Below are 25,755 nucleotides of genomic sequence, written 5' to 3' on the forward strand. Positions count from 1 at the left end.
GAACGTCAGAAAAATATTTTCTGAAAGGAAGTAACAGGTGATATTGTTTAATATTGCCCCCAACCGTAGTCGAATGATCTATTTTCATTAAAGGATGCTAAAAATATCTGCTTTATTTAACCTTCTTAGTTTCCTACAGGTTGCTTACCTGTTTGTAAAGGGAGGCATCAAGGGCTCGTCTCCCCTGGTAGAATTAGCCTTCATTAATGGTTCTTCTCTCTCACTTTCTTCTGCCATCAGAGGGTGCCTTCAAAAAGGGGCAGTGTCCATATTATGTCTCTGTCCCCTTGTCCCTTACCTATATAAACTCATTCTATGGGAAAAGATATGTTTCAGACTCCCATAGCAACGGCAAGGCCTCTGCTGCCCCAACTCTGGTGAAATGTCAGACGCTTAGGAGGGATAACCGTACTACACTGTAGACACATTGACAGATTTGGGGGAGCAGAAGGCAGACATCTCACACCAAGCACTAACAACTTGTGTTGATTGCTTTGGCCACCTCTGGAGATTACAGCTTTGGATTTGGGTATCCCAGAGTGTGGTAGTGTTTGTTAGCCATCACTTTGCAGATATCTGCATCAGTGTTCATCTAAGGACAGCTGTGGATTACTTGTATGTGTGTACACATGGTGTATCTTTGTGGGTACATGAGCCTGTTGTGTCTGTCAGCCAAACACAGGATGAGTAAACATGAAAGACATTAATATGACCACCCCCTTGTGACATAACATAGCGGTGGAAGGTGTTCAGATACCATGGAATGGGTGCCATGTAAGGATCTGAAAATATTTGAACTTCCCTAATGATTTATGAAATATAAAATATTGTGAACACAAGCAACGTTTTCCCAATAAGCACCACTTTATTTCTAATTCAGCTAATAGAAAAAATACAGAGATCTCTGTTTTTTAGGAACTCCTTACTGAGGTTTGTCTGTATAAAGTGAAAATTGTGTGTGTGGATTTCTTTTAAAATTTTTCTTCTGGTTTTAAGAGGAAAAATAATACTTGAAATGATTTTGGCAGAAAGTTAAATTAAAACTGCAGGGTTTTAAAAAGGTTACCATTCTGTCCCTGCAATGTCTTTATCTGCCTTATCTATTTAATAGCAGGATGCATTTTGGAATGCCATAATAGGCTAAAATATTTATATACAGTGCAAGATATGTTAGCATAGCAAGCACGTGTGTGCTTCCACTGCTCGAATGCTGTATGTTATGTTAAATATTTATGGTAGCTGAGACGTTCAAAGGAACCTAAGGGAGTGACATGCCCAAAAGCCATTGGATTTCTTAGAGAATCCCAGCCTATGTTCTTATGTATGGAGCATCTCTGGCTGTGTATGTGTTTGTAAGTGAAAGAGCAATTGCATAAGACTTTCTTGTATAAGTGAAAGGTAGTTAAAGCTTTTGCACAGTGACTTGCTCTGTATTTTTATTTTAAGTTTACTATTGGCAAATGAGATTTGGTACAGGATGTTTACTTCAGATGACTCGGGAAATAGCAGATTTGCGAGCTGTCTGTCACACAACTGGCCATAGGGTGACCAGACGTCCCGATAATTGTCCCGATATTTGCCGGCAGCGCTGAGGTTTTTTTTTTGCTTCGCCGGCGGGACTGACTCGGCTATTTTTTTTTCACCCCCCCATGTGTCCCAATATTTTGTTCACCCCCCCCCAATGTGTCCCGATATTTTGTTTACCTCATCTGGTCACCCTAACTGTTCAGCACAAAGAGGCAATTGCAAAATGTGTGAATTCACTGAAATTTGGAAATGTCAGACAGTTTATACAATTTGTAGTGAGAGAAGCTTGTAGGAAATTTAATCTTTCATGTCTAGATTTACTTAACTCTTTGCAGTAGCTTTCAAAGAACCCAGCCTTCAGGTATTCTCCCAGGTAGCCCTCTCATTTTCCATTGATTTCAGCAGGAGTTGAAGGGTGCTTAGTACTTTAAAGAGGATGCTCAATATCTTGCAGGATCAGATTGGTTAGTGTACTAGTAATGACTAGAGCAGGGGTTCTCAAACTGGGGATCGGGACCCCTCAGGGGGTCATGAGGTTATTACATGGGGGGTCGCGAGCTGTCAACCTCCATCCCAAACCCCTCTTGCCTCCAGCATTTATAACGGTGTTAAATATATTAAAAATGTGTTTAATTTGTTAGGACGGGTCGCACTCATAGGCTTGCTGTGTGAAAGGGGTCACCAGTAAAAAAGTTTGAGACCCACTGCACTAGAGACCTGTGTATTCCATGGTTGCTGGAAAATCCACCCCCTTCTGCTGAGCTGCGGCCTTAGCTTTCCATTAACAAATCATTCTTTTTAGTTCTTATGGTTGCAACAAAAAGTATTTTAAAAAAGGAATTTTTGTCTGCCTGAGTTTGCAGACAGCCTGAAACAATAGGAATGAGAAGAGTGAAAGGTCCCATTAATCTTCAGTGGGCAGTTAACTCTGAATCTTAACCAAGCTGACAATTTAAATGTCAACAATTTTCCTGCTCTTTGCTTTACAGCCCCAAACTGTCTCTTGTTCCTGTCCAGATGCTCATAACTGCTCAGCTACCAAAATCTCTAGCTCTACCTTTCTTCCACCTCACCCCACAAACAAATAAAGCCCATTTAGTATAGTTATTAATTGTCGGTACAAACCCTGGAGCTGTGTAGACTGAATGTGTTGCGGCAAACTAATACAAATGATATTTGGCATCAAAATAAATAACATGGGTGACTGTACCAACTTATCTATAGCTGCCACAAGCTTTCTAGTCTGCCTCACTTGAATGCTGCGGAAACTAGAGGCCCTGCTGCAGAATTTAGGTCCATCTTGTAATGGACTATACTCGAGGGAGTCGAGGAAGACAAGGCAGTTGTGGAGAAGCTAAATGAATTCATTGTATTGATCTTCACTGCAGAGGATGTGAGGGAAATTCCCACACTTGAGCCATTCTTTTTAGGTGACAAATCTGAGGAACTGTTCTAGAGTGAGGTGTCAAAAGAGGAGGTTTTGGGACAAACTGATAAATTTAAACAGTGATAAATCACCAGGACTCGATGGTATTCACCCAACAGCTCTGAAGGAACTCAAATATGAAATTGCAGGACAAATAACTATGGTATGTAACCTATTGCTTAAATTAGCTTCTGTGCCAGATGACTGGAGTATTACTAATGTAATGCCAATTTTTTAAAAAGGCTCCAGACTTGGTTGAATCTATAGTAAGGAACGGAATTATCAGACATGTAGATGAACATGATATGTTGGGGAAGAGTCACGGGGTTTTGTAAAGGAAAGTCATGCCTCACCAATTGCTTAGAATTCTTTGAAGGGGGTCAATAAACATATGGACAATGTTGATCTAATGTGTATAGTGTACTTGGACTTCCAGAAAGCCTTTGACAAGTTCCTTCACCAAAGGCTCTTAGGCAAAGTAAGCAGACATAAGAGGGAAGGTCTTCTCATGGATCAGTAATTGGTTAAAAGGTAGGAGGCAAAGAGGAGGAATATATGGTCAGTTTTCATAGTGGAGAGAGGTAAATAGTGGGGTTCCCCAAGGATCTGTACTGGGAGCAGTTCTGTTCAGCATATTAATATATGATCTGGAAAAAGGGGTAAACAGGTGGCACAGTTTTTGCAGAAGATACAAAATTACTAAAGATAGTTAAGTCCAAAGCTGACAGTGAAAAGTTACAAAGGAATCTCCCAAAACTGGGTGACTGTGCAAGAAAGTGGCAGGTGAAATTCAATATTGATAAATACAAAGTAATGTACACCGGAAAACATAATCCAACTATACATACAAAATGATTGGGTTTAAATTAGCTGTTACCTCTCAAGAAGGAGATCTTGGAGTTATTGTGGATAGTTCTCCAACTCTGAAAACATCTGCTCAATGTGCAGCGGCAATAAAAAAGCTAACTGAATGTTAGGAACCATCTGGCCACATCTTGAGTACTGCATCCAGCTTCGGGCCCCCCAAGAAAGGATGTGGACAAATTGTAGACAGTCCAGTGGAGGGCAATGAAAATGATCAGAGTGCTGGGCACATGTCTTACAAGGAAAGGCTGAGGGAACTGGGCTAGTTTAGACTGCAGAAGAGAAGAGTGAGGGGGGATTTGATAGCAGCCTTCAACTACCTGAAGGAGGGGTTCCAATGAGGATGGAGCTAGGCTGTTCTCAGTGGTGGTAGATGACAGAACAAGGAGCAATGGTCTCAAGTTGCAGAGGGGCAGGTGTAGGTTGGATATTAGGAAAAACAATTTCACTAGGAGGGTGGTGAAGCACCAGAATGGGTTGCCTAGGAAGGTGGTGGAATCTCCATTCTTAAAGGTTTGTACGGCCCGGCTTGACAAAGCCCTGACTGGGATGATTTAGTTGGCATTGGTCCTGCTTTGAGCATGGGGTTGGACTAGATGACCTCCTGAGGTCTCTTCCAACCCTAATCGTCTATGATTCTATGATTAGGAAAGGGATAGATAATAAGATAGAAAATATCATAATGCACTATACAAGTCCCTGGTATTCTCACACCGTGAATACTACATGAAGTTTTGGTAGCCCCGTCTCAAAAAAGATATATCAGAATTGGAAAGGTTCAGAGAAGGGAAACAAAAATGAGTTGAGATATAAAACAGTTTCAGTACGAGCAAAGATTAAAAAGACTAGGGTTGTTCATCTTGGGGGGATATGATAGAGGTCTATAAAATCATGACTGGTTTGGAGAAAGTGAATAAGGAAGTGTTATTTACCCCTTCACATAACACAAGAAGCAGGGGTCATTCAACGAAATTAATAGGCAGCAGGTTTAAAACTAACAAAATGAAGTATTTCACACAATGCACAGTCAACCTGTGTTACTTGTCAGGGGATGTTGTGGAGGCCAAAAATATAACTGGGTTCAAAAACGAATTAGATTAATTCATGGAGGATAGGTCCATAAATGGCTATTAGCCAAGATTGTCAGGGACACAACCCATGTTTTGGGTGTCCCTAAACATCTGACTGCCAGAAGCTGTGACTGGACAGCAGGGCATGGATCATTCGATAAATTGCCCTGTTCTGATCATTTTCTCTGAAGCATCTGGCACCATCCACTGTTGGAAGACAGGATATAAAACAATCAGTAGATTGACCATTGATCTGACCTATTATGGCTGTTCTTATGAGAGGTCTTGATGATGACCATAAAACTCACCAATGACATAGCAATGCACTTCATTAATATGCTTAATTTAGAAACCTGATTACCATGTCACTTATGACTAGAAAACAGTGTATCTACAGTATAGAAAATTGAATTTTCTTTCACTGTGTGCACCGATGCATTGACTACTGCTGTTATATCATGTTGTCTGTATTAGTACTAATGTGACTACATATACTCTGGAACATGACACTGGTACTCACAAGTACTGCTAAAAGTGTTTTCTGTTGAGAGGCTCAGTGGTATCTTTGTTTCTTTTGTCCATGTAAGTAGCTCTTGTATAGCAGTACACATGTGAAAAGCATTGTTCAAATGTTGACTAATTAATTCTTTTAACACCTCTGAAGTAGATAAACAGGACCATAATGCTCACGTATTATTATAAATATGCTTTATCTGTGAGACTAGAGTAGCTCTAATTTCACAGTACATTCTCTGAGCTATAGTTTTGTGTTAGATGCTCAGACTGTGACTACAGTAGCATGGTTGGCTGATTTGGAATTTAGAAGTGGTGTTTTAGCTGTATCAGTCCCAGGATATTAGAGAGACAAGGTGGGGGAATATCTTTTATTGCACCAACTTTTGTAGATGAGAGAGAGAGAGAGAGAGAGAGAAGCTTTTGAGCTTGTCTCTCTCACCAACAGAAGCTGGTCAAATAAAAGATATTACCTCATCCACCTTGTCTCTCTTGGTGTTTAGAAGGCAGTTTGTCTGCAGCTGTTTTGAGTTTCAGACCATTGACTTCTCAGTTGTGCTTGTTTCTTTTCACATCATATAGAATTAATAACTTTAAAAAAATTTTTTATATTCCTTTTCTCAAGTCTACCAGTTTAAGGCTTTCTGCAATGTGAGCAAACTAACCTCATCAGATAGTGGGGGTACAGGATGGAAAAGTATGGTGGGAAAATGATTAAAAAGAGATCACCCATTCTGAAAGAAAAAGCCACTATAGCTTTTAAAGAAAATGGATTGAAACTGTTACTGTTTTGAGGGACACAGGCTGTGACCTCAAATGCTTTGGCCTACCACTGCTTTTGATCACAGCATTCATGCCATACATTGATGTGATTTTCATAAAACAAATTTTAACACCATTGATCATGTTAAATATTTTCCAGTGCACAACAACAATTATGAATTTTTACATGCTTAGTCTTTTGAATAACATTGGGCAATTGTGTTGTTATTATATGGAATCTAGGATTGAATCTATGGAATATTTAAGACTTGACTACAAGGCGAGTTGTACATGTTTAATCTAAACCAATTCTGTTCAACAAGTGCAAACCTCTGGATGGACTCTTATCTCAGTATAAGAATGGCTTTTTGAGTTTAGCTTAAGTTGATTGGGAACAAGTTTAAGTTGAACGGAAATATCCTACTTTTAAATTAAAATATGAATAGCTGGGTTTGCACCAGTTTAAAACAGTTTAATTAAACTAGTGCAAGTTTGAGTGTAGACAAGACTGTTGTTTTAACTAAACTGGGGAGTCAAGTGTCCAACTCCTGTTGAAAGTCAGTAGGAGTTGGGTGAATAACTCTTCCTTAAGCTCCTTTAAATGTTATAGCTGGGATTTTAAAAGTATAACAATTGTAATCATTCACATAAAATACAGTGTTTCTGATGTTTTTAAAAACATCTTCTCTCCAGGTCCATGAAGGATTTTTGGAGAACAGGATTGTACCCATGAATGACACTAGTACCAGTGGTCCCTCTGAGAAAAAGAGTGTTGATTTGCGAATATACATGCTGTGTTTTGTGCCATTTATTATCCTTCTGGTCTTCATTCGTGACCTTAAGAGCCTGTCTATGCTTTCGTTCCTTGCCAATATTTCCATGGCTGTCAGCCTGGTAATTATTTACCAGTACATCGTTCGAGTGAGTATACATTTCCCTCACCCATTGTTTTGTGAAGATGCGACATCTCTTTTAGAATTTGTACGTAATGTCAAATGACTATTAGATTTATATTTATTAACCTAACTTTCACACAGTATGGCTTATACTATAGGTACTAAAGTGATGGGTATTTAAAAAGTGCCTGAGACAGAGCCTTTTAAGGATGTGACATTTATGGAAAAATGGACTTTAAAAAAGAAAGGAAAATGCCTACTAATTGCTCCTGCCATTAAGGCAGTAAAATAAAAGCTTTCAAAGAACTTTTGCCCCTTGATTATGAAAAAGTTATCTTCCATGCATGTCACCTGCAGCTTTGGGGATTCTCTTTCCACTGCTTGTACCTTCAGTTCAACAGGGCAGCAATTTCAACTGTAACACTTAATTCTCCAAAACACAGTACTGAAAATTTGCAGACTTCTCATTTAGATCACATGTTGCAAACTTTCTGCTTTTAAGCAATTGAATAATTGTTGCATGTACTGAATTGTTGCCATGCTACTAAAAGGCGTTTTGAGAGATTTGTATAAAGCAAGCTGAATCATGTGATGAAAACAAAAAATTCACTTTTTTTTTTAAAAAACTTCACAAGATCTGTGACCAGAGTTCAAAAGAGTTTGCCAGGGTTACCTTTCGCGTAAGATGATATTGGAAAAATACAAGTGCTACTTTATGTAGAGCAGTATTTCCTGTAGTGTGATGTGTGCCCCCCACTGATTGGCAAGAAAGACAGCCAGTGGGAGGGTTGTGTTGGGACAAATGCAACGACAGAACAATTAAATATTCTCCAGAGTCTCAGCTTTCACTTAAAAAAAAAAAAAAAAGCCTTTAGCTGTTATGGTTGCGAAGAAAACCTTCGAAATATGAAGCTAGTGTAACTGTGGGTATGTCAACACTAGAAACACTACAGTGGCACAGCTGCCGTATACACACTTAACACAGCGATGGAAGAATTCTTCCATTGACCTAACAGTGTCTACACTGGGGTTTAGGTCACCTTAATTACATCACACAGGGCGTGAAATTCTTCACAGTCCTGAAGGACATAGTTAAGCTGACCTAATTTTGTAGTGTAGACCAGCCCTGATGCAGGAATGTCTGTTCAAGTTTGAAGAGACTGAAACAATAGTCCTGAGATGTGAACTGCCCCATTCATATCAAAGGATGCTAACTAACTACTCCTGGGGGAATTCTGTGCCAAAAAATTAAAAATTCTGCGCACAGTATTTGAAAATTCTGCAAAATTCTGCAAATTTTATTTGTCAATATAACACAATAAAATCATGTGAGTTTCAATTATTTTGGTAATATATTTCAAAATACCTATCAGCAAGTATGTCTGTAACAATACAGACACACACAAAAATTCTCTCGGGAGTAGAGAGTTAAAGAAACCCCTACAGCAACGCAGTTCCAGCTTTTCTGCCCCCTCCCCTACCTGTCCTCCCCCAGAGCTCAGCCATGGGGACAGATACTCACAATCCCGCACCAGAGACCAGCCATGGGCCAGCCCCAGCTCAGACACTCATGCCCCTTCCTCCCCAGAGGCCAGCAGTGGGGCCCTCCCTGGCCCAGACACTCACAACCCCTCCCCACCCCCAGAAGCCAACTGCTGCACCCCCTGTTCCAGATGCTCATACCCTCCCCACCTGAGCCCAGCCACTGCACCCCCCAGCCCAGACACCCCCCTAACCCTCCAGAGCCCAGCCGCACCCCCCCCAGCCCAGACACTCACGCCCCCTACCCCCTTGGCCCAGAAACGCACTCTGCCAGCCCAGACACTCACTCCTCCCTAGAGCCCTACCCCCACAGAGCCCAGCTCACCCCCTACCCTCCTAGTAGGGTTGCCAACCCCCCAGAATTGTCCTGGAGTCTCCAGGAATTAAAGATTAATCTTTAATTAAAGATAATGGCATGTGATGAAACCTCCAGGAAGTCATCCAACAAAAGCTGGCAAACCTACCTCCTAGAGCCCGGGGATCCAGAGGGAGAAATAGCCTGATGCTGGGTTCTGGGCTTGCATGGAGTTTCCTGCACACAGCCTCCTTCCTTTATCAGGGCGTGCTGGGAACTGCAGCTGCTGGGAACCCTCCAGATCCCTCCCCCTCTTCCTGGCCTTGTCTTCTATTTGCGAGCCGGGCTCTGCCAGGTCCAGTGGCCCCTTGTGGCTGCCAACATCTTTGCAGCCCACTTCTGTAGAGGGAAAAAGGAAATTCTGTGAACAGAACATTAATTTCTGCAAAATTCTGCATTGTGTAGTGGCGCAGAATTTCCCCAGGAGTAAACAAGGCTGCCATTTAAAGTGTTGTGTTAACTATCGTATTACAAATATCTACACCAGCATTTCCCAACTGCAAGTGGGCAGAGGACTAGCTGGGGAGAGGGGAGATGTGGGCAAGGAGCAGCAGGTATTGGTTACATTTTAAACTGTGCAGGCCATTAATACCACATGATGATGATGTTGGGGGCAGGGAGGATGTGATTGGGTTTATTTTCCTGGAGAGGTGCTCAGCTTTCAAAAGTGTGGGAAATGCTGATATACGGTATGTGATGATGCTGTGTTTTTTCTCACCAGGATATATCTGATCCTCGAAAACTTCCCCCTGTGGCTGGTTGGAAGAAATATCCACTTTTTTTTGGTACTGCCATATTTGCTTTTGAAGGCATCGGTGTGGTAAGTGTTCAGCTGTACACATCTAAATACAGTGATTGATTATGAGCAATCCTATTATTAACTTTCAGTTAATAGCAATATTTTGCCCATCCCATTGACGTTAATGTTAATGGGATTCAGCTATTGGAATCAAGCATGCCGCTTATGGACAACTTTTGTTGTACAGCCCTGTGGGCCTGCGGCAGCCCCTGTGGAAAGCTCTGGATGCAGACTGGTTTGTAGGGCTGTGGTGGGGGAAGGAAGCCCTGGGACATGCTGAGCCAGGGCCCCCAAGCTGTGTCCAGGGCTTTCCACAGGGAGTGAGGGTACTGGAGGGCACATGGGGCTGCATGGTATCTCCCCCTGGCATCAGGGGCATCTTTGTGATACAGACTATGCCACAGTTATCCTTTCCTTTGTCACCTCAGTGGCTTTGTCACCTCAGAATGAGATTGCTGTAATGCACTGTTCAACCTGGGGACCATTCAGAACTATGGCTTCCACAGAATCCTGCAGGATGCTTATTAACTGCAGTTACACTTTTGGGAGAACATGATTAAACCAGTGCTCTGGGATACTTACATTTGCTTCCAGTAAGCATCCAGTGGAATTCAAGGTGTCGATTTTAACCTCTCAATTTCTAAGTGGTTTGAAACCTGCTTACCTGAGAGACTCCCCATGCTTTACTGCAGGGGTGGGAAAACTTTTTGGCCTGAGGGCCACATCGAGTTTTTGAAATTGTATGGAGGGCCAGTTAGGGGAGGCTGTGCCTCCCCAAACAGCCAGGTGTGGCCCGGCCCCCGCCCCTCTATCTGACTCCCCCTGCTTCTCGCCCCCTGACGGCCCCCTCGGGACCCCTGACCCTCCATCCACCCTCGCTCCCTGTCCCCTGACTGCCACCCCATCCAACCTTCCTCTCATTCCTCACTGTCCCCTCCCCCCCCCCTCCCCCGGGACACCTGCCCAATCCAACCACCCCTTCTCCCTGACCGCCCCTGGAACTCCTGCCCCGACTACCCCCGCCACCCTATCTAACCCCCCCTCTCCTTCCTGACTGCCTCCCCAGAACCCCTGCCCCCAATCAACCACTCTGTTGCCTGCCCTCTGACTGCCCCGCCCCCTATCCACACCCCCGCCCACTGACCACCACCCTGAACTCCCTTGCCCTCTATCCAACCCCCTGCTCCCTACCCCCTTACTTCTTGTTTACAGTGTTCTCTGAAAGCGAGAACAGACATTCGTATGGCACTATTGTAGCCAGCGTTGCAAGATATTTATGTGCCAGATATGCTAAAGATTCATATGTCCCTTTATGCATTCATGCTGATGACAGGTCCAAAGCAGTGTGGACCAATGCATGCTAATTTTCATAGAATCATAGAAGATTAGAGTTGGAAGAGACCTCAGGAGGTCATCCAGTCCAACCCCCTGCTGAATGCAGGACCAACCCCAACTAAATCATCCCAGCCAGGGCTTTGTCAAGCCGGACCTTAAAAACTTCTAAGGATGGAGATTCCACCACCTCCCTAGGTAACCCATTCCAGTGCTTCACCACTGGTTTTTCTGTATTTTCAGTATTTGCTGTTATTGGATTACATTCAAATAAACGTGTTTTTCTGGATGATTGCAAATGTAACATGGATATTTTTGTTTAACATTCAGTTCAGATAATTGCAGAATTTACATTTGGATTATTGCACATTCATATAAGTGACCTTGTGCTATTGGAACATGCAGTCAAACAAAATCTGTGTTTACCTCCCCTCTTGGAAATAGGCATTCTGCAGACACTTTCTTTACTAATTGATACATGACATTTCCTAGGCTAATGCCAGGTTTGCAGCAGATCTGATGTCTTGTCCATACTGCTACTAAGCAAATTTAACTAAACTTTGTTCAGCAGCATCATGTTCAGAATCCTCTTTTTTCCCAAAGGAAGAAAGGGCTTATGTGAAAATACAAGATTCCTGAGACTTGATCACAACATGGCTCCCTTGAACTTGTTGTGCAGATGAGACTTAAAACTGAGGATAAAGCACTATGTCTTTATGTCTGGAACTCTGCCACAGCTGGGCCTCTGGACTGGGTTGTATTGTAGTACAGATAGAACTTTACAATACACAGAGTATGAATAGAATATTTAATAGTTTTGTGTGTGTGTATTATAATCAGGAATATATTCATCACATATGACTGAGAAGCTCCTGTAGTATTTGTCATTTAAGACATGTTCCCTGCCCCCCCCAAAAAGTGAAGGTGATTCTGTAATGGAAAATTGCAACAAAAAGAAAGAAAATTGATTCATATTGTGTAGAAAAATAACGTGCTTTTCTGTCCCTTTAAATAAAAATCTGTGCAATTCAGTATTTTTTTTCTTGTTGAGCATTGTACACTGATTAGCTTAGTGAACAGAAAATGCTATGTTACTTTTAAACATTAATTTCAGAGTAGGAAAATAAGGCTCCTCATTTTTACTTAGCCTGTGTCTTCCAGATGTCTGTTAAGGCTGCTTTTGAACTTGGATATCACTGTTTTGCAGTAAAAGGTGGAGTGGTATTTTGTATACAAAAAGACAGAGGCTTTGGAATCATATTAGGCAGCTAACCAATTCCAGGATTTAGAAGAGGAAAAAAATGTTAATTATCATTTTAAAATGTCATTGTTTTGGATTTTGAGACTGATGCAGAGGAGCTTGTTAGAACTGTGGCTTTGAGATAAAAACCACTCATTGTCAAAAACTCTTTTGGCAGCTTAGCATTATCCGCTTTAAAAACAAAAAAACCCAAAACCTTCTAGCTTAACTCTCTCTTCTGGTGTTTTTAAGACCAGACTGGATTTGTCAGGGATAGACATTTAACAGGTAACATGACATCATCTTAATGTACAGTTGGGGCATCACTGGATCAGTGTACATCTACTGCATTAGTGTCTTTCAGTTCTCTGAAGGCATTTGACAAGATGTGCAAAATAAAAGAGGGGAGAATTCTCAGGAGGATATATCTTCCAATTCAGGCTCCCAGGTCGACCTCCAAAGCCAACAGTTACCATATCGTTAATAGACATGTTTTGAACACTTTCCAAGCACAATAGGAAGCAGTACCTGACAGGGTCGTGTGCTCCTTTCTTACACTATCAAGCTTCTGCAAAACCGAGAACTCTAGGTAAATGGGTGGGAGCGCAGTGCGTTACTTTATGTAGCTGATACACTATTTTAGTTATTGGCTGTACAACATTCCTTGCCTGCTATATTCATCTTCTGCAGAAGTGTAGTGAAGCCTCAGGCTAGGTTGTTGAATAATTCTTTATCAAATTCAGTTTTCCTTATTACACCCTGCACTTACTGCCCTGTGTAAACTCCCAAGTCATTACCAACACCTAAATAGATGGACTTTAATTCTTTCTCCGACTTCAATCCATGGAGTTCCAACCTCAAAATGTTGGACTTGTGAGGATGCTCCCATGCCATATTCCCAAAGGTAATATTGCAAATAATACCTTCCCTCCGAAGATCTCACGGTTCTTAATTAACCCTCATCTCATGCTTGAGGTTTGTAATAGGTATTTTTTCCCATTTCAGTGATGTGGTACAGAAAGATGAAATGACTTGTCCAAGGCCCCATAACAGTGGTGTAGCCAGGTTTTAAGAGCAGGGGGAGCAAACATAAAAAAGGCGCCCCCCCTTAGCTCCTCCTCCGGCCACTCCACGCCCCCCCCCGCCTTCATGGGGTCCACTCCGCGCTGGCCTCCCCTCTGCGCTGCTACGGGGCCGAGCACCCTCCTCACCGGGCCCCCCAGGTGGGGGGTGAGGTGACACCCCCACGTGCCCTGGGCTGGGCCGAGCCATGGTGGGATCAGTATCCTTTTAAGAGTGGGACTGGGCTGAGCCGAGCCAGCGGGGGGTGGTTCCGCTCCCCGCTGCAGGCTGATGCCGTAGCCTGGGCTGAGAGCCAGGCTCGTCTCCTGCACCAGCTCCGGGCGGTGCTTTGCTGTGGCTCCCCCAGTCCCGCCGGGCCGGGCCGCCCCACGGTAGGGGCGGGTTGTATGAGGCAGGGCAGGACCCGGTGGGGCCGAGGGCTGAACAGGCCCGGCAGGGCGGTGCGGGGGCTGCTGGAGGGGGAAGCTGGGGACGGGGTGGCATGGCCTCAACCCCCTGGGGCTGCCTGCCCTGTGGAGGAGGCAGACGGGTGCAAGCAGGGGGAGGGGATCTGGGGCCAGCCCGGGGAGGCAGGAGCAGCCCCGGGGGTGCTGGGCATGTGCAGGGCAGAGCCCCGGGAGAGCCCCAGCCCTGCAGTGGGCAGTGCTGCAGAGGAGAAGCCCACGCCCCGCGGCGGGCGAGGGGAGCCCCAGACAGGGGGAGCCGGACCGCCCGCACCCACTTCTCGCAGCCGCTCCATGCTGCTCCCGGTACCAGCCCCGCTGCTGCAGTTGCTAGCGCCGCCGCTTTCCGCTTCCTGTGCCTGGCGCCGGCCCTCCCCCCCCCCCCCGCTTGAGTGTAGGGTTTCAGCGCTGGCCAGCAGGCCACTTTTTGAAAATGTGCTGAGGGGAAGCAGCTGCTTCTCCTGCACCCCACTAGCTACGCTACTGCCCGATAGCGAGTGTCAGAGATGGCAACAGAATCGAGATCATGTGATCCCGATCCCTTGGTGTAGCCACTAGGCAAAAGGCACATCTTGGCTGTTTAATATTTATTATTAGATTATTGTAAATTTAAATATGCAAATTGTGACATTCCCCAGGGTACAATCTGGACTGTTGAACAGCTAGTCTCCTTAATTCTCTAGTCTCGGGTACCTTTTACACTGCTTTGTGGTCAGAACATCCACTCCTGGCCTGCTCACACAGTCTTTAGCATGCAAATTCACACCCAGCTAAATACATGAGCATGCTGACCAGTCACTCATGAGTTACATAAAGGGTGACACCAGTGAATTCTTAGTCCTAGCCTTGTTCTCTGAGAAATGTGCATCTTGTGCTGCTCAGTACCCTTCTGAACAGTACAAGCTCAAAGAAAGTCCATCATTTTATCAAAGGAAAATGATACATGCACCAGTCTTGCTACCCCAAATGGAGTTTCCCTCACACTTTAATCCAAACACACTGGTTGAAGTAAAACAATAAGATAAGTTTATTAAGTACAGAAAGACAGATTTTAAGTGATTATAAGTGACGATGCATAAAAGTCAGGATTGGTTACAGAAGAAAATAAGAGTGAAATGCAAGCTAATACCTAACTTAACAAGCTAAGTGAATTTAAAAACAAACAGTTTTGTCTCACCATATGCTGCAGTAAATGTCACAGGCTGGGTCTCCTTTCAGCCTGGGCCTCTTCCCCCTTAGTTCAGTTCTTTGAGAGTCGATGATGTCATGAGCAGAGATGGAGGAGAGAGGTAAATTCGAGGCCACTGTTTCTCATTCTTATACCACTCTCCCGTCTTTCAGAATTACCTCCTGCTGGGGTGCAGGTGACAAGTCGTCTCTTGTGGACATAAGGTCTGACCTGGCCCTGTAATTAAATGTAAATTTCTCATTCACATCTTCCCATTGCTCGAGAAAGCTTAAGTAAGTAATAGCCCACTTGACTTTGTTGATACACTGGCAATCCGAGACACGTGTCTTTGTCTCTGAAAAACTGGTTTGGGTCTGCCTTTCTAATTCTGGAACATGTTACTGCAATGTTATACAGTTTAAATTTATAACTTAACATACAGTGTTGATACACACATTTCACCAGGACAATAATATTCAATAGATACTGCACTAGCTGTCTGTCTCAAATAAACTAAAAGCCCATAAAAATAATCTTAAACAGTGCTGTTTGGATATGCCAAACAACTTGAAAATGGTAGTAATGCCACAGCACTAGGTGCAATTATGCTGGAAAAATTAATCTTATTTTTGTTGTAGGTCAGTATTACTATGTTAAGCCTCAAACTTGCAAACCCTTACTCACATTAGTAACTTTACAAATATATGAGTAGTCCTGTTTGCATACTTTGCAAGATCAGGGTTTTAGTTATTAAGTTTCTTAGCTGTCCTGGGATTCAAAGCACTTTAATGCTCCCATTTAAAAGATAAATTGTTTTTCCCTATAAATCATCTCTTTATTGACGGAGCCATATTAACACAGAGTATTTATGTACCAGTAGAATTCTAGTTTTGAATTTTAAATCTTTAACTAAAATACTAGTCTTGTAAATTAAATATGCTGTATGTATCAGAATTTAGTTTATTTAGGTTCTTTACTCTTTCTCTGGAGCAGGACCGGCTCCAGGCACCAGCCCAGCAAGCTGGTGCTTGGGGTGGCCCATGGAAGGGGGCAGCACGTCCAAGTCTTTGGCAGCAATTCGGCGGCGGGTCCCTCAGTCCCTCTCGGGCAAAAAAGCTGGAGCTGGCCCTGCTCTGGACTAAGCATAGTTGAGCTGCAGTTTTGTTACAAAATGTACTTTAGATGATTTTACAATACAGGTCAAAATAACATGTACAATTAGAATTGAATTTTGCCTAGCATAGGGCACTTCCACACTAAATAATCTCTTTGAATGTTCATTGAAAAATGGTGTCCCAAAACCGAGGGGAGACATTCAGAACATATGCATATTTACTGGATCCAAAGAGTCTTAATTATCCACCCCAGAATGGCCCGACTGGATACTGTCAGGAGCACCCCCACATATGGAGAAATTCTTTTAAAGAAACAGCTCAGTAACATTGCTTGGATCTGATAAACAGAGTGTTTAAAATCAAACATCCACTCTTAACAATCATTCTGAAAGGATTTGAAGACTCTGAGGGGAAAACTGTTATCAAGGAAGAGACATTTTAAGGACATGAGCATATTACATCATGAAGTAATATGTTGTCCTTTGTGTGTTCATCACTGTCTCACTTGTGCTGTAATCACAGTGGTGTCAGAATGCTTTACAAGAAAAGGACTTTTGAACTACTAACTCCCAAGTGGTGTGCACTCTCTTGCATCAGCTGGAAGAGAGGGATGCTTGATGCTGGTTTTCTCTGTTGCTGTGGGAAAAGCATCTGCCATAGTCAGGGTGACTCACTGTATTTTTGGAATGACCACCCCTAGGACTGAGACAGTAGGGATAAGACTACATAACCATTCAATTCTTGGCCAAAATCTGGAGGCCCAGATTCTCCAAATAAATGGTGGGTCTTTATCCCCCGTTTTTCTGTGTATGCACACTGGATTATCTTTAAATTTCTCCCTGTAGGTGGGCAGAGATGAAGCAAAGAGTCAGGTAGACACTTAAGTGGCATGTGACTTCTTTTGAATAAGGTTCACTGAAGGTGGTCAAAGGGAAAGTCCCTGGGGTGTAAATAGGCTACAGTCCATGGGCTAGAGGTGGGCTATGCAGGTTTACGCTAGCTGAGGATCTGTTCCTCTATCTCTGTAATTCAGTAATAGAGTGGATAGTCATGCACCTAAAATTCAGTGCTATTTTTCCTATCATACTCTACTATTTTATGTTTTGCCTCACTGTAAGAGATTTATTTTGTAACAGGAGCACTTGTGAAATGTCTTTTGTGAGAAAGGGAAACATTGATAAATATATTATAGCAAATAAATGTCTCTGTTTCTCTAACTGTGCTTTATTTGTATTTGGGAAAATTGGTGAGCAATTTGTCTCTGAAACATAAACAAAGCAACTGCCAAGTCTGGCTCTTCATTGAAACTGATAATTAAAAAGAGAAGGGAGGGACAGTTACCACATTCTTATCAGGATACTTCAGTGCAGTTTCCTGAAGAGGAAAAACAAAATGTAAGAATTTAAATATTTAAAAAATGCTTTTGAAGAATCTAGTACAAGCTTAATTCTTACTGGTTACAGAAGCTAAATCATTCCTTATCTGATTCGCTGGAATCTGCTTGTGTTTGTATTTCTTAAGTCAAATCATATAAAAAGTGCAGTGGCGATTTTAAATTGGAATTGGACAGTACCCTGCAGCTTGGTGCAAAGTCTGTGTAACAGGGTGCTTGGAAGGCTGGGCGGCCTAGTGGTTGGCACGCTTGACTTCCAGCCTCTTGTTTCCCTGGCTGAGGTGCCTCAGTCCTTAAGGTGATGTGGTAGGCAGACCCGGGTCCTCAATCCCACTGGGTCCTTGCCAAGGGCCCTGTGCAAACAACCTCCAAACAGGGACCTCCTGGCAGAGAGTCTAAGTTCATTGCCCTGGGCTACTTCCTACCGCTGTCCTTTAAGTTTGGGGCATGTCCTTTAACAGTTTGTAGGACTCGACTCAAGTAGTCAGGGCCGGCTCCAGGCACCAGCTTAGCAAGCAGGTGCTTGGGGAGGCCAAGGGGAAGGGGACGGCATGTCGGGCTCTTTGGCAGCAATTCAGTGGCGGGTCCCTCGGTCCCTCTCCGAGGGAAGGACCTGCTGCCGAATTGCTGCCGAAGAAGAAAGCGGCATGGTTGAGCTGCCGCCGATCACGATCGTGGCTTTTTTTTTTTTTCTGCTGCTTGGGGCGGCAAAAACCCTGGAGCCAGCCCTGCAAGTAGTGCCCTCTTCTGGACCTTGGGCAGCTTCTTGCCGTGTCCTCAGCTTCTTCTGGGCAGGTAGCTGTAAGTGTGGTGGGACCTAACCCCACAACATCTCTATAGTTCAATCACCCAGTTCACTCAGATGCTGGGCGCTTCTTGGTCTCCCTCAGTCAGGGACACGGTGCTGCTGTCTTGGCCGTCAGGCTCCTAGTGACGCTCCCCTCAGGCAGGGAGGCAGCTAGCTCCTGCCTCTTCACCAGTCAGCCCTGAACTGAGGCAGGTTCTCTGCTTTTCTTCTCCCTCCAAGCCTGTCATGGGCTGCAGGTATAGGGAGGCAGGGCTAACTGAGCTATAGATTCTCTATAATTTTTTCCATGCTGGTGTGAAGTTTCTAAGCTTCATCGCAATCTGATTGTTCTGTGATACTCCAGGCAGATGATGGACATACAACATAGTTTTTTGGTGGTGATTCCTAGGATTATACACAATTTGAAATATAGGGGAAAATGCGTAGCATAAGTGACCATATCTGACTACTTGAGCTATTACAAAGGCTAGATTGTGGTTCTCAACCAATGAATTTCAGGCATTTTTTGGGTTGACATTTGGTTCTTTAGGGAGTATGCGAGCAAGTTAGTCATATTTTTAAGTTTTGTAATTTAAAAGGCATATATAATCAGGAAAGAGAAGTATGTAATCAATGAACTGAGCTTTTATCTTCCAGGAAGAAAACAGTATGGGCCAAAAACCTCCAGGCTGGTGAAGCAGGAAGTGGGATGGGTTATTTTTGCAGAGTGGTAAGAGGAAAAAAACAACACAAGGAAGACAATCTAGCCTAGAGAGTAACTACTGTGGGTTAATTTAAAGTATCTCACTCTTCTGTGTTGTGCCTGGGACAGGGAAGGGCCATGTAAAGTGGGGGAGAGAAATCACAGAGGAGGCAGAGTAACAAAAGTAAAATGAAAGAAAAGCATGGGAAATTCCTAGTACATAATACTTGACTTTCTCTCCTGCGACACCCTCCCTACCCTGTGGGGGGAAAGCCCTGCTCTACATGGCCTCTCCTTTTAGCGTAATTTATCACACCAGTGGGTCATGCAGTAATTATATACGTGATAGAGGGGTTGCAGGACTGAAAAGTTTGGGAACCATTGGACTAGATTTATGAAAGCTATCTGTATCCACAGAAATACTTGGCTGAACTAGCACACAGCAGCATGATAGCCATCAACATGAGATACTGAATTAGTGTAGCTTTGCCTTTTCAACGTCCCTTCAAGAGTATATGGTCTGATGCAGACAGCATACAGTGCTACAGTTAAATTAAAGTGAGTCAGATGTGTTTTTTTTTTTCATTTCAAAATGCCATTCAGTCATCTAGTTTAAAATTTAATATCTTTAAAGAAAGGATTTAAGAAAAGCGACTTAATTTCTGGCACCAGCAAAAAAGGCTGTTCAACTCAATTCTTCAAAAACCAAAATGTAATCAAGTTAAGAGACTAGAAAGCAGATGTGGAAAATGCCTTATCACTGTTGCCTTCAGTTAGAATATTAGGCTCCATGCAGTCATCGCAACAGGGACTATACAGTGACTGGAATCAAGTTGATAATGAAAAACCACTGGAGAAATAAGTGACCAACAGTAGAATACAATGTTAGAAATAACCAGCACTACTGCATGTTCTCCTGTTTTCCTTCTCTGTCCATTGCAACATGGGCCATTCCCTGGATCTATTTTGAGCATCCTTGGTTCCTTGATAAAGGTCCGTTCCAAAATTTGTCATTAAGACAAAGTCCCAGTATAGGTAGATCTCGATTTCTTATAAATGTTTGTTATTTACTTGTTATATACAGACCAGTCCTGCATCCTGTTTAGTGCCCTTTATTCTTACTGAAGTCAACGGGACTGGCGAATGCTCAGTGCCTTCCACAACCTGGTCCTAGATGAGATGAGATCATGATCCATGTACTCTATTTGGTGCCATCTGCCAAGGAAAACATCTCCTTCTGATGGCAGTAACTGTGACTGGGAACCCATGCTCCTGCTAAGTACAGTGTTTGGATCCAGAAAAGCTTAGAAGATAAATAAAGATGAAATATGACCTATGATGGCCAGCAGCAACAACACAAGAGCAGGCAGAGAAATAAGATTTTTTGGGGGGAATTACACATCCTTACCATTTATACAATAGCTGCAATTATGGAGGCAGCTCAAACTGGACAGGGCCCAGTAGGAACCATAAATGTGCATGGTTGAAAGTTGGATGTAGTATATTGGTAATTAAAGTCCTGATTCAGCAATATTCTCACTGAAATCAGTGAGGCACGTGGTTCAGTGCCATATTGAATCAAGGTCCACGTATATGGATATGTATCTTTCTTTGACTATACTGGTATCTTCTTTTTCTTCTTCAGTTTGTGTAGCTTGTATTCCTTTAAATTCAAAGGTTAAATGCAGGTTATAGTGTTTAAAGTGAGGTTGGTGATGTTTGAACATGTCTTGTAAATGTAGTAAGTTCTTTCATCTATTCATAAAATGTGACATGATTTAAGGTCAATGAGGCACTGAATAACAAGTGTACTTGGTAGCTAAATAGCCAGACTCGTTAACACACAGTACAGGAACTTGCTATGTAGCGCTACAGATTTGCTCACTAACTCACTGCCATAGAAATCGACAGGAAGTGCAGAGCGGAAACGTGTTGAACGTCTTTACTGCTGACGGGAGGGAAGGGGCAGCAACATTAAAGCGCTTCCGTGGCAGCGTTTTAAGAATGGTCCTTTGCTGCGGCTGCGCTTTAAGGATCCTCAAAGCACTGCTGCAGCAAAGGACCGTCCTTAAAGTGCTGCCGCTTTAACCTTGCTGCTCCTTCCTGCCAGCAGGACTCTACCAGCAGGGCCGCCGACGGGGGAGGCAAAAAGGGCAGGGACTTTAAGGATTGTCCTTTGCCGCGGCAGCGCTGGACTGCTGAAGGGAGGGTGCAGCAACGTTAAAGCGCTGCCGCGGCAAAGGACCCTGCAGCGCTTTAAGGTCCCTGCCCCTTTTTCCCCCCCTTGGCCACCGATGGTGGGGGGCAAAGGGAGCAGCTGCCCCGGGACCAGTTATTTTAAAGGGCCCGGGGCTCCGGACGCCACTACCACAGCAGCGGCGCCTGGAGCCCCAGGCCCTTTAAATCGCCACAGGAACCCCGGGTGGCGCGGACCAGGCAGCCTGGAAGGGCTGGCTGGGGGATGCTGACCCCTAGCCCTGCCCCTTCCAGGGGCCAGAGCTGCCCCCACCCCATACCAGTAATGTCCTTTCACTCCTGTGTAGTAATCATAATCTTATTAGATTACACATTTGAATTTATATTTTTGCAAAGCGCTGTTAACAGATAGGCCTGCAGTATTTGGGATGCTGTGTATACGTATGTAATCCTAGATAATTATACATGTGTATATATAGATATCTTAAGATGTTTCAGCATGGCCCTCTTAACCCGCAGTCCGTTAACACACGGTCGTGATGCCTTGACTCCCAACATCCGCGCGTAAACAGGTTTGTACTGTATACCTTACTGAATAATGTACATTGGCAAGACAGTGCTGTCCAAGTGAGATTATATGTTCTTTAGTCTGCCAGCTTTTTTCTTTTTTTGGTTCAATTCTTGGTGTGGCCCTGTTGCTGTCCTCGGTTTCTTTTGTACTTAGCATTTCTTCCGTCTTTCTTTTAACAATAATGATTCTGTGTACGGGGAGATTTTGGCAAACCAGTAAAGTGCCTGAAACCACTATGGCTTATCGTTAAAAGCAACCTATTAAGCAGTCTCAGCTTGACCAAAGCAGGAGGGGAGGAGGTTTGGGGTAGCTTGACCCCACGTCCTTCCTGATAAGAATTGTGTTGAAGTTGCTGATACATGCATTTTAAAAGAGCAGGATGTGCCCCAGGAATGTCTATTGGGGTCTCAAGGCTGCAAACTCTGGAAAAGCCGACACCTGGTTAATCAATAATCAGAAGGAACCTCTTGCTTGACTATTGAAACTGCTTACTTAACAAGTTTTCTTTAAGGGACATGTCATTCTATTACTAATGTATAAATAAGGGGAGAAAGTTTGAGGTAGTTGGACTTGTTTGGGGACTCTTTTGGACTCTCCCACTGGATACATCTTGTGGTCCCCACAGGCAGACGGAAGATTTTGCCACCGGAAGCCTGCCGCTGTGTCACTCGAGAGCCACACTCAGCTTTGGTAATTATCCAGGGTTGGGGGTGTTTTACTAATCTGTTGCGGGTGTGTGTAAGGTGCTTGAGACTAAGTAAAGTTTAGCTTTAAGTGAAAGCACTCTTGTGTTGTCCTGTTTGTGCCAGCCATCTATCGGTCGGACGACCGTGTTTCCCCTGATTTGTTTCCTGACACCACCTCACACAGAGTAAAAGTTACCAAGAGCTTTGGGTTGAAAGAACCCCGGGTAACAGCTGTATATTATATTTTAATTGGTGGATGAAATGTTTTGTATTCAGTTTTCTTCATTACCTTCGTTATAAATTGGAAAAAAAAATCAGTCCTAACCCCCCTCTGTATCTCATTTTAAAGAATATGATCATGGCTGTGGGAGCCATTTGATTTCAGTGGCAGTGAAAGGAGCAGGATGCAATTTTCTTGTAGCTGCCTTTTAATCCTTACCTGCAGCTTTTTTTTTTTTTTGCTATATCAATTCTGGACATCTCTAAGTAATAACTGAAGTATATTGATTTTTAAGTGGTTCTGTGCTGTGAATACAGAATTTAGTCCTGTGAGAGAGGGCTAGAAGCTAACAAGTGACGCAGCACTCTGATCACTTGGCATCAATCAGTTCCCTAGGAGAAGGCAGACTAGGGATGTACAGCTAATTAGCTGATCAGTCTGGGATGGCTGATTAACCAGTTAGGCCATCAGCTGAGGGACACAAGAAGAACACTGGAAGGAAGTCTGGGAGAGAGGACCTGGACTAGCTGAGCCGAATGTGTTCAGAGATCTCATGGAAGGGAGATCTCTGTTCCCCTCTGGCTGTGGGAAAGGGCTAACGGTAGAGAAGCACTGTAAATAATTTGCTGCGTAAGCTTGTGTTGGTGAAGGGAAGGTAAATAAATCACATGAAGTTGCCCATTACTGGACAGAGCCTGAGACGTTTCTGGGGCATCAAAGGACAGGGATGGAGCACACCCTCTTACAAGTCCCTATTTCACTCATTGTTTGTGATCTGAGCCAGATTGGCAACATAACTCTGAATTAAACTAGCCTTTTACATCCTGGTTCCAAATCAAACACATCGTATGAACTGGATTCTCAGCTAGTGTAAATCACAGTAGCATTTAGTTTTGCCAGTTTACACCAAATAAGTATCTGACCCACAATAGGTGGCTTTTCTTATCCTTCTGTAACTTTTGTCAGATCTTTTTTTGGAAGATGAGTGAGGTGTCTATTTCTCTAACTTTTGCCAGTATCCGCTCACACATATTGTAAGTGATGTTATTCACTAAGTGTTGCAAAACATTAGGAGCTCAAGGAATCTCCTGATATTCCATTGTTCAAAGACGTTCCAATACTGCCAAGTTTTGCAGCTTTACTCTGATAAATTCTTACAGCTGTTCTGCAAAATGTAGCAAAAATATGCTTGTCTAGGAATGTCTGCATTGTCTTTGGTACGTGGCTTAAATTTGAATTAAAATACTGTGTGTGCAGACCAATTGGACTTTCTGTGAGAATGTATTGCCTACTTCCCTAGAAAAGTGATTTACTAGGTAATTTGGTTTCAGCAATGATAAATTATTTAGGGATGAACCAGTAGGTCATAATAACATTAGGTGTGTTACCTGTAGTGTGCTCATCACTTTCTAGTATGAATTACTTCCATTCTGACGGTTTCAATTCACTCTGCATTTTCATCTGGACACACCTACCCCTAAACTATAGAGTGATGTTGTTTTGTGCCTTTAAACAGCTGTTGCTTTCTTCTAGAGATGGCTGCTTTTCAGTGGTTGAAGTGATTCTTCCATGGTGTGTGTATAACATAACAAATATCTGAAGTGCTTTGGATCCTTTGGTAGTACTACTTATTATAAATGCCAGACAGCTTAAGAAATAGTTTTAAAGGAAAAAAAAGTCTTAGAGAGAAGAGATAAAGTGCAGGAGCATTTGAAAATCATTGACTCTGTTCTTGTTATGTACTCTTTCTCTTTCTTCAGGTGCTCCCCCTGGAAAATAGAATGAAAGAAACCCAACGTTTCACACAGGCACTGAACATTGGCATGGGAATTGTTATGACCTTGTATATCACTCTAGCCACTCTAGGATACCTGCGTTTTGGGGATGAAATCAAAGGCAGCATCACTTTAAATCTGCCACAAGAAGTATGGTAGGTTGACATATATGATTTAAAATTCTTACTCTAAAGGAGTTTCAAAGATTAAATGTCATCTGTAGTTGGGGGGTTACATTCCATATACAAGAACTTTGTGGTATTTTATATCAGGATCTAAAATGGGTGATACTGAAAGATGAATATAGTGGGGCCCCTGGACGATCAAGATAGAAAAGGAGCACTTAAAGACAATAAAGTCATTGGGGAGAAACTAAATGAATTCTTTGCTTCAGTCTTCACGGCTGAGGATGTTAGGGAGATTCCCAAACCTGAGCCATCCTTTGTAGGTGACAAATCTGAGGCATTGTCACAGATTGAAGTGTCACTAGAGGAGATTTTGGAATTAATTGATAAATTTAACAGTAACAAGTCTCCGGGACCAGATGGCATTCACCCAAGAGTTCTGAAAGCACTCAAATGTGAAATTGCGGAACTATTAACTATGGTTTGTAACCTGCCCTTTAAATCGGCTTCTGTACCCAATGACTGGAAGATAGCTGATGTAACGCCAATATTTAAAAAGGGCTCTAGAGGCGATCCCGGCAATTACAGACCGGTAAGTCGAATGTCAGTACTGGGCCAATTAGTTGAAACAATAATAAAGAATACATTTGTCAAACACATAGAAGAACATAAATTGTTGGACAAAAGTCAGCATGGTTTCTGTAAAGGGAAACCATGTCTTACTAACCTATTAGAGTTCTTTGAAGGAGTCAACAAACATGTGGACAAGGGGGATCCAGTGGACATAGTGTACTTAGATTTCCAGAAAGCCTTTGACAAGGTCCCTCACCAAAGGTTCTTACGTAAATTAAATTAAGTTTTCATGGGATAAGAGGGAAGATCCTTTCATGGATTGAGAAATGGTTAAAAGACAGAGAACAAAAGGTAGGAATAAATGGTAAATTTTCAGAATGGAGAGGGTTAACTAGTGGTGTTCCCCAAGGGTCAGTCCTAGGACCAATCCTATTCATTTTATTCATAAATGATCTGGAGAAAGGGGTAAACAGTGAGGTGGCAAAGTTTGCAGATGATACTAAACTGCTCAAGATAGTTAAGACCAAAGCAGACTGTGAAGAACTTCAAAAAGATCTCACAAAGCTAAGTGATTGGGCAACAAAATGGCAA

The 25,755-nt window shown here is 43.1% G+C and overlaps 1 protein-coding gene across 5 annotated transcripts in view; it reads left to right on the forward strand.

The window, feature by feature from the left end:
• Positions 1-25,755, forward strand: part of SLC36A4 (solute carrier family 36 member 4) — a 235,408-nt gene that overhangs the window by 46,307 nt on the left and 163,346 nt on the right. For all 5 annotated transcript variants that reach the window (XM_065581648.1, XM_065581646.1, XM_042856005.2 and 2 more), the window contains 3 exons: positions 6,856-7,083; positions 9,677-9,775; positions 24,452-24,621. In XM_065581648.1, the coding sequence (XP_065437720.1) occupies positions 6,856-7,083; positions 9,677-9,775; positions 24,452-24,621 (497 nt within the window). The remainder of the gene's footprint in view (positions 1-6,855; positions 7,084-9,676; positions 9,776-24,451; positions 24,622-25,755) is intronic.

Source organism: Chrysemys picta, chromosome 1 (assembly GCF_011386835.1).
Source record: "Chrysemys picta bellii isolate R12L10 chromosome 1, ASM1138683v2, whole genome shotgun sequence".
NCBI lineage: Eukaryota > Metazoa > Chordata > Testudines > Emydidae > Chrysemys > Chrysemys picta.